This window comes from Schistocerca cancellata, chromosome 5, assembly GCF_023864275.1.
Source record: "Schistocerca cancellata isolate TAMUIC-IGC-003103 chromosome 5, iqSchCanc2.1, whole genome shotgun sequence".
NCBI lineage: Eukaryota > Metazoa > Arthropoda > Insecta > Orthoptera > Acrididae > Schistocerca > Schistocerca cancellata.
In genome coordinates, this window is record NC_064630.1 from 361,534,516 (window position 1) to 361,549,423 (window position 14,908).

The window sequence follows — 14,908 nt, forward strand, 5'->3', positions numbered from 1 at the left end:
TCAGCATTCTTCTGTAGCACCACATTTGGAAAGCTTCTATTCTCTTCTTGTTCAAACAATTTATAGTCCACATTTCACTTCCATACATGGCTACACTCTATCCCCTGTATTTCGATCATCATCAGTTATTTTGCTCCCCAAATAGCAAAACTCCTTTACTACTCTAAGTGTCTCATTTCCTAATCTAATTCCCTCAGCATCACCTGACTTAATTCGACTACGTTCCATTATCCTCGTTTTACTTTTGTTGGTGTACATCTTATATTCTCCTTTCAAGACACTGTCCATTCCGTTCAACTGCTCTTCCAAGTCGTTTGCTGTCTCTGACAGAATTACAATGTCATCGGCAAACCTCAAAGTTTTTATTTCTTCTCCATGGATTTTAATACGTACTCCAAACTTTTCTTTTGTTTCCTTTATTGCTTGCTCAATATACAGATTGAATTACATCGGGGATTGGCTACAGCCCTGTCTCACTCCCTTCCCAACCACTGCTTCCCTTTCATGCCCCTTTGACTATTATAACTGCTATCTGTTTTCTGTACATGTTGTAAATAGCATTTCGCTCCCTGTATTTTACCCCTGCCACCTTCAGAATTTGAAATAGAGTATTCCAGTCAACATTGTCAAAGGCTTTCTCTAAGTCTACAAATGCTAGAAACGTAGATTTGCCTTTCCTTAATCTTTCTTCTAAGATAATTCGTAGGGTTAGTATTGCCTCACGTGTTCAAATATTTCTACGGATCCAAACTGATCTTCCCTGACGTCGGCTTTTGCCAGTTTTTCCATTCGTCTGTAAAGAATTCGTGTTAGTATTTTGCAGCTGTGACTTATTAAACTGATAGTTCGATAATTTTCACATCTGTCAACACCTGCTTTCTTTGGGATTGGAATTATTATATTATTCCTGAAGTCTGAGGGTCTTTCACCTGTCTCATACATCTTGCTCACCAGATGGTAGAGTTTTGTCAGGACTGGCTCTCCCAAGGGTGTCAGTAGTTCTAATGGAATGTTGTCTACTCCCGGGGCCTTATTTTGACTCAGGTGTTTCAGTGCTCTGTCAAACTCTTCACGCAGTATCATATCTCCCGTTTCATCTTCATCTACATCCTCTTCTGTTTCCATAATATTGTCCTCAAGTACATCGCCCTTGTATAGACCCTCTATATACTCCTTCCACCTTTCTGCTTTCCCTTCTTTGCTTAGGACTGGGTTTCCATCTGAGCTCTTGATATTCATCCAAGTGGTTCTCCTTTCTCCAAAGGTCTCTTTAATTTTCCTGTAGGCAGTATCTATCTTACCCCTAGTGAGATATGCCTCTACATCCTTACATTTGTCCTCTAGCCATCCCTACTTAGCCATTTCGCACTTCCTGTCGATCTCGTTTTTGAGATGTTTGTATTCCTTTTTGCCTGCTTCATTTACTGCAGTTTTGCATTTTCTGATTTCATCAATCAAATTCAATATTTCTTATGTTAACCAAGGATTTCTACTAGTCCTCATCTATTTACCTATTTGATCCTTTGCTGCCTTCACTATTTCATCCCTCAAAGCCTTCCATTCTTCTTCTACTGTATTTTTCCCCCATTCCTGTCAATTGTTCGCTTATGCTCTCCCTGAAGCTCTGTACAACCTCTGGTTCTTTCAGTTTATCCAGGTCCCATCTCCTTGAATTCTCACCTTTTAGCAGTTTCTTTAGTTTTAATCTACAGTTCATAACCAGTAGATTGTGGTCAGAGTCCACATCTGCCCCTGGAGATGTCTTACAATTTAAAACCTGGCTCATAAATCTCTGTCTTACCATTATATAATCTATCTGATACCTTCTAGTTTCTCCAGGATTTTTCCATGTATACAACATTCTTTTATGATTCTTGAACCAAGTGTTAGCTATGGTTAAGTTATGCTCTGTGCAAAATTCTACCAGGTGGCTTCCTCTTTCATTTCTGACCCCCAATCCATATTCACCTTCTCTCCCTTTTCCTACTCTCGAATTCCAGTCACCCATGACTATTAAATTTTCGTCTCCCTTCACTATCTGAATAATTTCTTTTATCTCATCATACATTTCATCAATTTCTTCGCCATCTGCCTTTGTTACTTTGTCCTATATTATCATCTGATCAATTCCTCTCAGTTTATCGCCGGGTTTTGACATTGCAGTGACATCCTTCTGCGGAGGCGCAACAACTCCAGCGGCTAACGCCACTGTTGTTGACCCAGCTGAATCCGCCGATGTGGTAGTGGAAGTAGAATCTGTCTGCTGGGTTGAAGTGGTCGCCGCCGGCCGGGTGTAGACGTACAAACTTGCTGTGCTTCTCAAGGCAGCTGCTTTCTCGATGTGCTTCTTGGATTTTGTCATGTGACTTGTAAGAGCCGATCTTCCCATAGTACGGATGTTAATGAGGGTCCCTGGACATAATCCACTTTTAGCACTATAAAGATCTGTGGGTTCTTTCACCAACCAGTCCTTGAATGCTTGATCTCAAAGCCAGCTATCTTGAAAACCAATCGACATGGCGCAGTTGTAGTGATTGTTGGTGGGCAACCTTTATTGGAGAAAGAGGAACAATGGATGAAATAAGGCTGCGCCTCGTTATTACGCATAACGAAATATGACAGAACGAGTGTTACCTACCTTGTCAGTTTATAAAACTTTGCCCCGCACGTGTGCAGAACTGCATTAAACAGGTGAGCCGAGCACACTGACAACTGACATACTGTGTGATTTGAAAAGCTAGCGAGGCACGTTTGACAATACAGTCTCTGCCAAGCAACAATCAGCGTTAATTATGATATTATTAGTAGTACTGTGTTTGTTGACCCTTGAAGAAGCTATGAATGACAAGACTTACCAGCCAGTCTTACTCCAGTAATCTGTTGCAAGCTTCTAGCTAATTTTACGTGTACAGTACAGCACCTCAATTATAAAGACGAGAGATATTAAGGCCGCCGCACTCATCGAACAAAGTTCTTCTCTCTCTCTCTCTCTCTCTCTCTCTCTCTCTCTCTCTCTCTCTCTCTTTGTCTCTCTATCGGCTGCTATTGGTTACTTGCTCTTGCCTGCCATCCACGATTTCTAAGTTATGAAGTCTGCCGGTTACTAATGACTTGGCCTCCCAGTTACTTTACAAGTGAGGCGCTCTGCTGTATGTAAAATTTCCAAAGTGCTTTAGGACTTGGTACACCTTCTGTTGTACGTATACCGATTTTAATTTAAAGCCTAGATTCTATACCAGCTGACATCCAGTATATTGATATTGTCACTTTTTATGCATCCCTCCGTACCTAGAAACGTAATAAACGCTGTTCAGCTGTTATTGTTGTCTTCACGCTTTGTTTTCTTGCTGTTCTTTGACGTACTTGGATGCCCCCTCTCCATATTTTCCTGCTAATTAAGTCCGCAGTAAAGGAAACACTCTGGTTGATAATTCAGTTTGTACAGGCCTTGTAAAACCTATTTAAGGATTTCCATGCCAGAGTAGCTCCGTGTATTTGGACCATGGAATTGGAAAGGTTGCCCTTGAAGTTTTGCGTGATCAAATGGCTGGAGAACATAGACGTTGCGGAGTGCGTTCTAGTAACTGCTTCTGTATATGCGAATGTTTGTTGCAAAGATAGAGCAAAAAAACAACCCAAAACGTGCTAGCTACACCGTAGTCTGATCATCTGAAGAACATGCTACTCGGTTCAGTAAACTAGTATTTCAAGACTCTTGCTCCAGATTTTTCTTCTTTAATTACTGACCAACTTACGTAATGTTATTGTTTACCACTTCCCTGCCAGCTAGTATTTTCCTGTAATACTGTCTTGACGTTTTTTTTCTCTTTACATATACCAAGTTATATTTTTTAGCATTGGATGTGTAAACAGCAATTATTTTATTTGTATTTAATCTCGGTAACAGCGGCTGTATTATTATGGCGTTTCACGGTATTGGGGGATTTTGAGCAGGCATGTAACGATGTTAGCTGCTGAAAGCAGTGGCTCGTCTTTCGTGTGATCGATTGCTGGCTTGGTCACCTCACCTCGCCATCTCAGCTCGCAGCGATGTCTCTTCCCACTTCATGCAGTCACTGGATCGCTTTGCATTGACCAGCTGATGCCGTGGTGACTGCTCCTATTCTGTCCCATCCTTCATTGCCACTCCAGTCCCAGTCAGGCAGAACGCAGAATGCTCGCAAAGATCCCCAGACCTTGCTGTGAGTGCTCGCAGCCTTATGTCAGTGGGTGTTTAAATGTTGTACAGTATATTCGGAGTTTTGAATAAAAACAGTGTAAAAATTGTTGCATCACTCTTCAAGAAAACATGACACCGACTACAGCTAAGTATAAACTTCACTTTGTAAAGGTTCTCCTAAATCGCTGCAGCCATGATCACGAAATAAAAACTAAAGTAATTGTGTTATTGGAAAACGGCTTATGGAAAGGTTAGGGGTTTTATACTTCCGAGCACTTTAGGAAACGAAATCCAGCAAAAGACAACGCATTTTGGAAAGATCTTTGATTTGCAACTGCATTTGAACTGCATGTTTATATAGTACGAAAGTACTTGTACGAAATACATTAAATACAGCAGTTCAGTTTCCGAAGCATTCTTAGGTTCCTGCCTAACCATGCCCTCCGAGAAAAAACAGCAAACATAGTTAATGCCCAATATTGTATGTGAAAGTTCAGCTTTTCGTGAAGATATAGTGTACTTACATTTCTTTAACCCATTAACCTTTCGTCTTCATATGGTCACGCTGCTTAACAGTGATGCTGCTAGTGGTTGATTATGTAACATGTCTTATGCCCTGAATGAGGCCCACGAGAAAGACAGGCTGCAGCGCGTACGTCACAAAGAACAACCTGAGCTTGCTCATTTCCTTAACTCAGCAGGCAAAATGCGTTTCTAAATCTGGTAACTCGCAACTGGGTGCGTGCATACTAACGAGAATTGCATCTTGTACTGGAATCTGTTATTATGAAGCCTTACTGATTACTATTTGTACAACAAAATTTAAAATCAATTCTTGATAGAAATGGTATAACCGCTCGTTTATAGCATTTAGTCTCTTCTTTGTAACAGTTCTCCTTTCATAGATGTAGTGCCTTACGCAACTGATAATCATTTTGGCACGATTTTAATTGCCAAATTAGAGTCTGTTAGTAGGCCTACGGACTTCCTATCATTGTAGGACTAACAACGGTAAGATTCCATAATAGTGCATTCCAATAGACGATGCAATTCTCGTTCGTACACACACATCTAGTTATGGGTTAACTGGTGTAGAAACGCACTTTGCTGAGTCGAGCGAGCTCGGCCTACCTTCATAATGTATGCGCCACAGCCTGTCTTTCTCGTAGGCCTCGTGCTCTTAATAACTGCCGTCATTTGCTAGTGAGACCACGTGACATGAGCTATGACTGGCTGCAAAAGCACATCGCTCAACACAATCTATATTTTCGAGCTACAGAAGCTACTGTGCTGTAATTTGTGTATGTACTTCCCCAATACGAAAATAAACTGTGTGCATATTGTCTCGCGTCAAACATCTTTCGAAACGCATTGTTTTTCCTGGATTTCGTTTCCTAAAGTGCTGGAACGTCCTCGCCGGTATAAGACCTTTAAGATTCAAAGAACTGATAGGTTTTACAACTTCGAGGGACAGTATACTATTGCTTAACACGGATGTATTTTCACCCGCTTTATACGTAATTTCATCTGGGAGAAATTCTGTTTTTAACCGGGAAATTGTTTTAACACACGGCCTATTTGTGTTATACTTATTTCACTGTTAAGTTTATGCGATGTTTGTTGATCTAACCAATACAGGTTCCTTGTCTGAAACTGTGCCGTGGACTGACTGACTCGGGACCAAAAATCGAGCCCTTATGTATATCATCACAATAAAAACTACACATTGTTTGATGTTTAAGTTACATAAATTACAATTAAAACTTAACTGAGGACATCAAAAAATTTGTTTCTGTTAACAGTTTCTTCTACTACAAGGGTTAGACTGAATTATTTGTTTATATGATGAAATTAACAGATATACAAGATGTACAACTTTGCTTCCGCCTTTTTCCAATAGGTGGCGACAACGGTAAGTAGCGGTCGAAAGAAACAGATCACAGACGTCAGGACCTCGGTCAACATAACCTCATTCAAACATTAGTCAATTTGTGTCTGCATTGTAAAGTTGTTCTTGATTGAAAATGTCAGTTTACGAGCCTAATTCTAATCATTTGCGGGAGGTGTTACTGTTTTGTTTCAGTATGAAGAAAACAGCAGCTGAGTCTCATCGAATGCTCTCAAGTACGTATGGTAAGGACGTTATTAGTGAAAGAATATGTCGTGAGTGGTTGCAATGCTTCAAGAAAGGTGATTTTAATGTCGTAGACCGGTACATTGGTAAAAGAGAGAATGTATTTGAAGATGCAGAATTGGAGACATTGCTGAGTGAAGACTAGTGTCAAATTCAAGCTGAATTCCAGAATGAGATTGTCACTCTGCAGTGGAGTGTACACTGATATGAAATTTCCTGGCAGATTAAAACTGTGTACTGGACCGAGACTCGAACTCTGGACCTTTGCCTTTTGCGGGCAAGTGTTTCAAGATGAATTGGCACAATTAGTGGGAGTGACACAGCAAGCCATTTCAAAATGTCTCAAGGCTATGGGCATGATTCAGAAAGAAGGAACTTGGGTTCCGTGTGAGCTGAAAACAAGAGACGTTGTATTGCATTTGTGTGTTTGTGACAGTTGCTTCAGAGGTTAAAACCGAAGGGATTTCTGCATTTCATTATGACCGGGGACAAAAAATGAGTTCATTACGATAAACCTAAAGGCAAAAAATCATGGGGATATCCCGGCCATGCTTCCACATCAACGGTCAAACCGAATATTCCTGGCTCCAAGATCATGCTCTGCATTTGGTGGGACTAACTGGGAGTCGTGTACTATAAGGTGTTAAAACCAAGTGAAACAATCACAGGTGCTCGTTATTGAATACAATGTGTTTGAGCAGAGCATTAAAAGACAAAAGGCCTCAATACAGCGAGAGGCACGATAAAGTGATTTTGCAGCACAACAAAACTCAACCCCACATTGCAAAAGAGGTCAAAACGTACTTGTGAAGTCCTACTCCACCCGCCGTGTTCTCCAGACATTGCTCCCTCTGACTGTCACCTGTTTAGATCAGTGGCGCATGGCCTGGCTGACCAACACTTCCAATCTCATGTAGAAGTCACAAATTGGATCGATTTGTGGATCGCTTCAAAAGATGAACAATTTTTTCGGCACGAGAATCGTATACTGCCCGAAAGATGGGAGAAAGTAGTGGCCAACAATGGAAAATACTTTGAATGATACATGTGTAACCAGTTTGTTTCATTAAAGCCTCAAATATTAGGGAAAAAACGGTGGAAGCAAAGTTGTACACCTTGTAGGTATGCAAACAATACTTTTGACAAAACTAGTAATTACTTTGGAATTAATTAAGGGCTGGCTTTGCTAACACGTTTTCAAACAGAGCCAAATAGATCCTTCAAGAATACTTTCAGTTGTTCCTCCAAGTGTTTATAATTAGTAAAGAATTTAATTTGTTTATGAGTCAACAATAGAATTTAAGTTACAAAACAATTACTTATTTCATCCTATAACAAAAGATATTAACTAGAAATAGTTGAAATAAATTAGAAAATCAATTACATACATAAAACTAAGCACAAAACTAGATCTGGTGCTGTATTCTTTAAAACTGAGGGCCAACCTTTCTCTTTTATGAAAACGCTGATTATACTCACGATGATAATTAGTCAAAAGTTAAAAAATGAATTTCAAGGAGGCAGATAGCAAAAGAAGAGAGGAAATAAAAAGATACCAGCTTGCTTCCTCACACTGTGCAAGCTTTAAGACTCAGTGTCTCCTCCTTGCGGCAGAAGGGTTGAAGGGGAAGAAAGGGGTAAAGGAAAAGGACTGAAGAGATTTAGGAAAAAGGGCAGAGTTTGGAAAAGTCACCCAGAATCCTGAGACGGGGCAGACTTACTGTGTGGGATAAGAAGGAAAGACTGATGCTTTCTCATCCCGTCCGCAAATTCTCCCCTAACAATGGGTTCTGGGTGACTTTCCAAACTCTGCCCTTTTTCCTAAATCTCTCCAGTCCTTTTCCTTCACCCCTCTTTCTTCCCCTTCAACCCTACTGCCGAAAGAGGGAGCCCTTGGCTCCGAAAGCTTGCATAAGTAAAACTTTTTTATTATTGTTCTTCTTTTGCTGCTTGGTGAGTAGATTTTTTTAATCTATCCTATTACATTAATAAAGAGGTCAAAATTTATGGCTGAAGGTGTACTGCTGTGTACTTCAAATTGACCACCTGACGTTTCAACCACCATCTTCTACAAAGATGGCATACAAAGGTGTAAAACTGTATTGTAGCAAATTTTTGTGCCAGATGATAATACAGCTGCATAATAAACATTGAGAATTGTCGTTCTTCTCTTTGAAAAAAAGCTGTGATTCCCACTCATTTTGTAGGCCACTAGACTGCCTCATTTTTGAGTGTACGTCCCACTGCAATAACCATTGGACGTTCAAACTGTCTTTATACCATGAGAAAATAGCTAGGGATAAACAGCACTGCCTTCACAAACAGAATAAAGTCGTGCAAAAAAAAAAAAAAAAAAAAAAAAAAAAAACCCACATGAATGGCTGGAGGAAACAGCATTACATTGCAGTCACCTCATACCGAGTAATTCTGAGGACAACTGAGCATAGCCAAAATGAACCTGACAAAGCTGATACTTGCTGGACAGCATGCATACAGTTTTGCATGCTGTGGCTGACTGCGCTCAAATGATATTTGTGGTTAACAATAAAAGTGAATTCAGGATAAACTGTAAAATCCACAACCACAATATTAGAAGTAAAAGTCATTTTCTAATTGACCCTGCTTCTGTATGTAGGGTTCAGGATGGAATATTGTGTTCAGGTTCTAAAATCTACAACAGGTGGATAATGGATTTGTGCAGGAAATTGGAAATACACAGACAAGAGTACCTTATAAGTCACTCCTTTTATAAATCATTGAAATAATTATTAAACATTTTTTCAACTTTCCAAGTATTCAAAGCTGTAAGTTAGATAAATGGTTAGTAAAGAAAAACAGCAGTAGGATAGTGTAAGAGGAACACACACACACACACACACACACACACACACACACACACACACACACACAGAGAGAGAGAGAGAGAGAGAGAGAGAGAGAGAGAGAGAGAGAGAGAGACATTTTGGTATGTACAAATAATGAAACAACATTCATGTAATGCTGAAATGAACTTAGAAGTTATGTACAATTTTCCACTGTAACGAATGCTTGTGAAGTTACTCTGACTTGAGTAAGAAAGAACAACATATAACTAAATAATTTCATAGAGCCTTTTTCTGACATCTGTTCACAGCTACCTGTTCCAGCACAGTTTCCAAAGGTCGTTCCTCTAACTAAAAAAGCTTTGACATAATTATTGGAGAAACAAACAAATTGTTAGGGGTATTTTTGTGTGCTAATTATGTTACTTGCTGCAGACAATTTTCTGCACGTGTCAAAGTCACCCTGTGTGTGTGTGTGTGTGTGTGTGTGTGTGTGTGTGTGTGTTCCTATAAATTTCAGTTCTCAGTAGACTAGCACTAGTTACAATTTTATGTTAGTTGCTTTACTGCAGTAGCTGCTTTTGCCTTGTAAAGTGTAACTAACTTTGTTCCACATTCCAGAGGGCTCTTCGTAATGATGAGATTTAGGGGACTAAATGTATGAAGGAATGAATGAAACACTGAATAAATTTTTTTTCTTACACAGGAATACTCCAACAGCAGATTCGCCAGTGCAGTTGCCAGACTGGTTGGTGTTTTTACAAAGTGTGTCAGACCTCATGGTTGCAGAGCAAACACCTAGACAGATTGGGATAATTCGAGAGAAATTGTATGAACTCATTATCCATGGCATTCCTACAGAACTCATTTTCAAGGCAAGTGAACTTTTTCTGATAAATTTTGGCTTTAAATGCTGAACTTTTAGAGCAAAATATGGCTGTCACGTAGTTTTGGCAGAAAGTAGTAGTCAAAATGCATGTACAAGAATGAATTAAAAATGTAATTGGGAAAGAAGAGGCATAAAGGTTTCATTGCATAGTGACTGTCTTTCCTCCAATGTACTTGGCTGTACAGTATTCATAGTTTGTGTATGAAATATTGTTTGCTCAACTTGTACTTCAGACTTTCTTTTGGTAAGTGAGTCACAGCTTCAGTCTATACTGGTCTCAGACATTGATTTGACATACAGGATGTACATAAAGTCCGGGAACACTTTCAATTATTTATTGCACAAGAACTAAACATTGTACAGATGTCATAAATATTGCATTTTGAAGAGAAACTCTGAAAGTTTTTTTTTACAAACATTCTATATGTGAACCATGAGTGACCCAGCAGACGTCAATACGGTAATCGAATTCTTGCCATACGCATCCCAGCATGGCATCGTCAGCTGCGGCAGTTGCTTCCCGTATTCTCTACTGGACCTCTGCTACATCACATGGTAGAGATGGTACATACACCAGATCTTTACTGTGTCCCCACAGAAAAAAGTCACGTGGAGTGAGATCTGGTGATTGGCAAGGCCATTTCGTGAAACCACTGTCCCCTTCTGTAGCAAGGCTGATCCATCATGCGGCAGCTCCGTGTTCAGGTACCCATGAACTTCACGATGAAAATCGGGTGGAGCCCCATCCTGCTGAAAGATGAACAGAGTGTCTGATTGCATTTGAGGCATCAGCCATTGCTGCAACGTGTCCAAATAGGAATATCCAGTGACAGTGCTCTAGCGAAGGAGAATGGCCCATACAGTTTTCAACGTGACAATGTACAAAAAACATTTACCTTTGGGGAGTAAAGCTCAAATTCAGTGCATTCATGTGGATGCTTTGTACCCCAGATTCAACAAGTATGCCTGTTCACTTTCCCATTAGTGTGAAAAGTGGCTTCGTCACTAAAAATTAAGCAATCAACAATGCCATCCCCATCCTCATTCAGTTGTTGCAACTGCGAACAAAACTCAAAACGCTTGTCGTCATTGAGATTCTGCACTAGCTCCAATTTGAATGGTTTCATAGACAGCTTCTGTCGCAGGACTTTCCACACATTCACTTCACTCACTCTGGGACGTCCGCTTCCCTTTGTCGGGCACAAGAAACCTGTCGTAATGAATTTGTTGTGTCAGTGGTAAATGGCCTTCCTTGTTCGTGGCTTCCTACCGTACTTCATTCTAAACATCCGTTGAACACCTGTAGCACACTTGGTTTTGTCAAACTCCAACACACAGAAAGCTCTCTCCGCACCTGAACTCACCACGTTTGCAACTAGTGCTGACTAATCGGCAAATTACCAAACTACGCTGTGGCGGTGGAGGCGGGGAAAACAACACAACAACTTTCAGGGTTTCTCTTCAAAATGACGTATGTATGATATCTGAACAACGGTTAGTTCTTGTGAAATGAATAATTGAAAGTTTTCCCAGACTTTATGACACCCTGTATTTTGTGTGGAATGTAGGCGGAGGTATTGCATTTTGTCTAGTAAATTCTATTACGGATTATTTTTGCGTATAATTCTCTCAGTTCAAACTAATTCACCAGTTGCCCTAAATTGCAGGAGGTAGTATGTGTTGACTAGGCTGTAATAAGAATAAAGCTGTGTTGTTGTTGCTGCTGCTGCTGCTGCTGCGTTGTCATTGTCATTTTTGTTTCAGTCATCAGTCTGTCCTCCATCCCTCTCATTTGCCTGGCATCCACTTCATCAGAGCTTAACAGAATCACACATAATTGATGATCTGCTTTAAAATATATACTCACATTTAGTTCTGGACATGCAGTTCGTTCCTTTCATCATCCATTCAGCTACAGCCATTTTCAGCAATTACTTGACTTAATTTGTACACAACCATTTTAAATCTTTGACTTATTATGTTCTTTGTTAGAAACTTTATTCTTGTATACTCATTGTAGGACATCTTCAGTCTTTACGTGATCAACCTGCCTGATCCTCAGCAGTCTCATGTAACACCATTTTCAGCGACTTCTAATTGTTTCTCATCTGTCTTCCCCTTCACACCCATACAGAACTGTGCTTATCTTCTTTTTTGTGGTCTCAAGGTATGTTTCTAGATGTTACCAGCTGTTTCTTTTTATAGAAAACCCTTTTCAATTGAGCATTGCTTTCTGCAACACCTTTCTTGTTTCTTCTTTAACTATTCTGCTTCCAAGAAGGCAAAATCTGCCCATCTCTTTAAAGTTCACTGATCCAAGTTAAACATTTAGCCATTCAGCATGCCCACATAAATTTTTTGAATGGCAATAATCTGCCAAACTAGTCTGCATTAAAATATTCTTTTATTATGCCTTTTTCATTACGGCATAGTTTCAGCTTGTCAGATGTGTGGTATAACCCATCAGAAGGAAATTTTTGAGTGACATTCAAAAGTTAGGTGGGTCATACATTGTAATAATGCAGTTGGGTATCTCAACTTCAAAATAAAAAACATGACGCCAAGTGACACAAGACACGTTCTCTTTCAGTGACTACTGCTGTGTCATCAGCAGACCATGTTTTAGTGTCAGTAATGGCCTTATGATCACTTTACTATCCTACTCTCCATAAGTAGCAAACATTCATTATCACTCGACATGTAGTGACCTGGTGCCATGTGAACAAAAGGCTTTTCCAAGTGGTTTGTAACAGCTAAGTTCATGTAGTGAACAGAGTCTAAAACACTGCAAGGTCATTGTAAGTGTTCAAGATCAGTCCAGAATGATTACTGAAAGAGTAAAAAAGTGCAACAAACAGCAGTCAAACACAGTATCAAATGGCACAGTTCAAAGGCTGCCAGAAATAACAAGCAAATGACCATGCAAGTGTGTTTAAGTGCAGAACTCCATCAGAGTGCAAGCAAGCCAGGCCCATGCTTCATCTGTGGAGTCGTGAGGAACTGTTGCTACTTGCTAACCTCAGTATCTTAGACTTCGTGTTGATACTGCAACATGGCAGGGAATCTGAACACGACAACCGGGACTACAGGCTGGCGCACAGCCTGGTGACATCACACACAGAAGACCGAATCTATATTGGAACTGCATTGTGATGCATGCTGCAACAACAGTGTATGGACTTCAAGAATTTCAGACCTAGCTTTGTAATTAAACTAAGAAAATTTATACAATCATGTAAAAATGATGGAACAAAACTGCTACATGATTTGCGAGCATGTAAAATCATTTTGTCAATGTACTGTAGGCTTGAAGACAAATTATAATTTTAATATTGTTCTTTCTTTCTCGCCTCAGGGATTTACCTTCTATTGCAATAAAAAAATCAATCATGGACAACAATAAATAGTTATTTCCCTTTGGAAATCAAGCAACGAGGCTCCTACAGAATATAAGAATTTATTTTCTTCATTATTTTAGTAAATTTTCTTCCCCACTTGTCCTTCAAAATGTGCTGACTGCACACAAAACCCACATCATTTGACAGAATGGAGCATCTCCTGAGTTAATGTTCATTAAATCAAAAAATAACAAAGATTTTTTATTTCTCTAATTTTTCAGGTTTTTAGGAACCTTAAACATGCAGATTCATGTGACTTTTATGTCCTTCACTGAAAATTTTGTCAGTGTGTGCTATTATTTTAATCATAAGGCACTTTCCTCCCAATTTTTCTTTCTACATTGCTTAATCCGTGAAACACCAAATTCATTAAAACAAGCTTCAAAGGTTATTTTACGTTCAAAATTAATTTGGAAATAGCTATATTCGCATGAATGACCAAAATGAGTCCATAGATATTTGTATAATTGTCCAAAATGATAAGGTAGTTTTTGAAATAAAAACCCTTGAAACTCAAAAATCTAAGAGTGATGAGGAGTACTAAACATTTTCAAGTGACAGAGTGAAAGAAAGTTTTTTTTCAGCACATAGATGTTGTACAACAATATAATCAGTAAACCATTGCAATAAGTCAGACATATACGTAACACACACAGCAATACAGTAGAAGACACTGAGATATTTGCTTCACAGTGGTAACAAAGCTATTTCTTTGTGTCAACTGAAGGAAATTATGCACAAACTACAAGGCAAACTACACTAAAGTAAAACTATGCTCACTGTTAACTTTGTAGAACACTTTATCGAAATAAATTTTGACTTTTTTATGAAAACATAACAAGCATGATAAATAAGAAATATGAGCTTCTCATATACCTAAAGGTAATTGGGAAATCGAAAGGTAGTTCTACACTTGTATCATATGCAATAAAAATCATTTGGAAGTCATAGAAATTGAACAGATGCACCTGAAAGGATAATGGTCAGTATGAAATTACTGTAGGCATAATATATGGAAAGGAGAAGTGGCTGTATACATTAAAAGTGGAATAAAATTCCAGGCCATAGTCGTGAGTGAGTATTCCAGTTGAGTTATTTTGTTCTGATAATCTGAAGGCCCACAACAGATATTTTTTTAAACTCTGCCAGGTAATTATGGTGCCAATAATACTTGGTAGAAATAACTAGGAAGTCATTGTATGTGCCTATTTCAATATTAATTTGATTTCTTCACAATATGAATATTCCCAACTAAAAAAGAATTCAGAATAAATTATCAATCACTGTTGCTCCAATCCCAGCTGCCTTTCATGAAACAGATGTGAATTCCATAGTTAATAGTTTATCTGACTATGATGGTCATAAGGCAGTAATAAACCATCTTCATCCGTCATGTTTAGTTAAAAGAAGATTAGAAAGTACAATCATAAATGCTGATGCAGCTTCACCATTCATAGAGAATTTACCACATGAACAATGGGAGGA

At 39.1% G+C, this 14,908-nt stretch overlaps 1 protein-coding gene across 1 annotated transcript in view; it reads left to right on the forward strand.

The window, feature by feature from the left end:
- Nucleotides 1–14,908, forward strand: part of LOC126188259 (replication factor C subunit 3) — a 91,348-nt gene that overhangs the window by 59,900 nt on the left and 16,540 nt on the right. Inside the window, exon 6 of the mRNA XM_049929824.1 lies at nt 9,843–10,011. Coding sequence (XP_049785781.1) covers nt 9,843–10,011 — 169 coding nt within the window. The remainder of the gene's footprint in view (nt 1–9,842; nt 10,012–14,908) is intronic.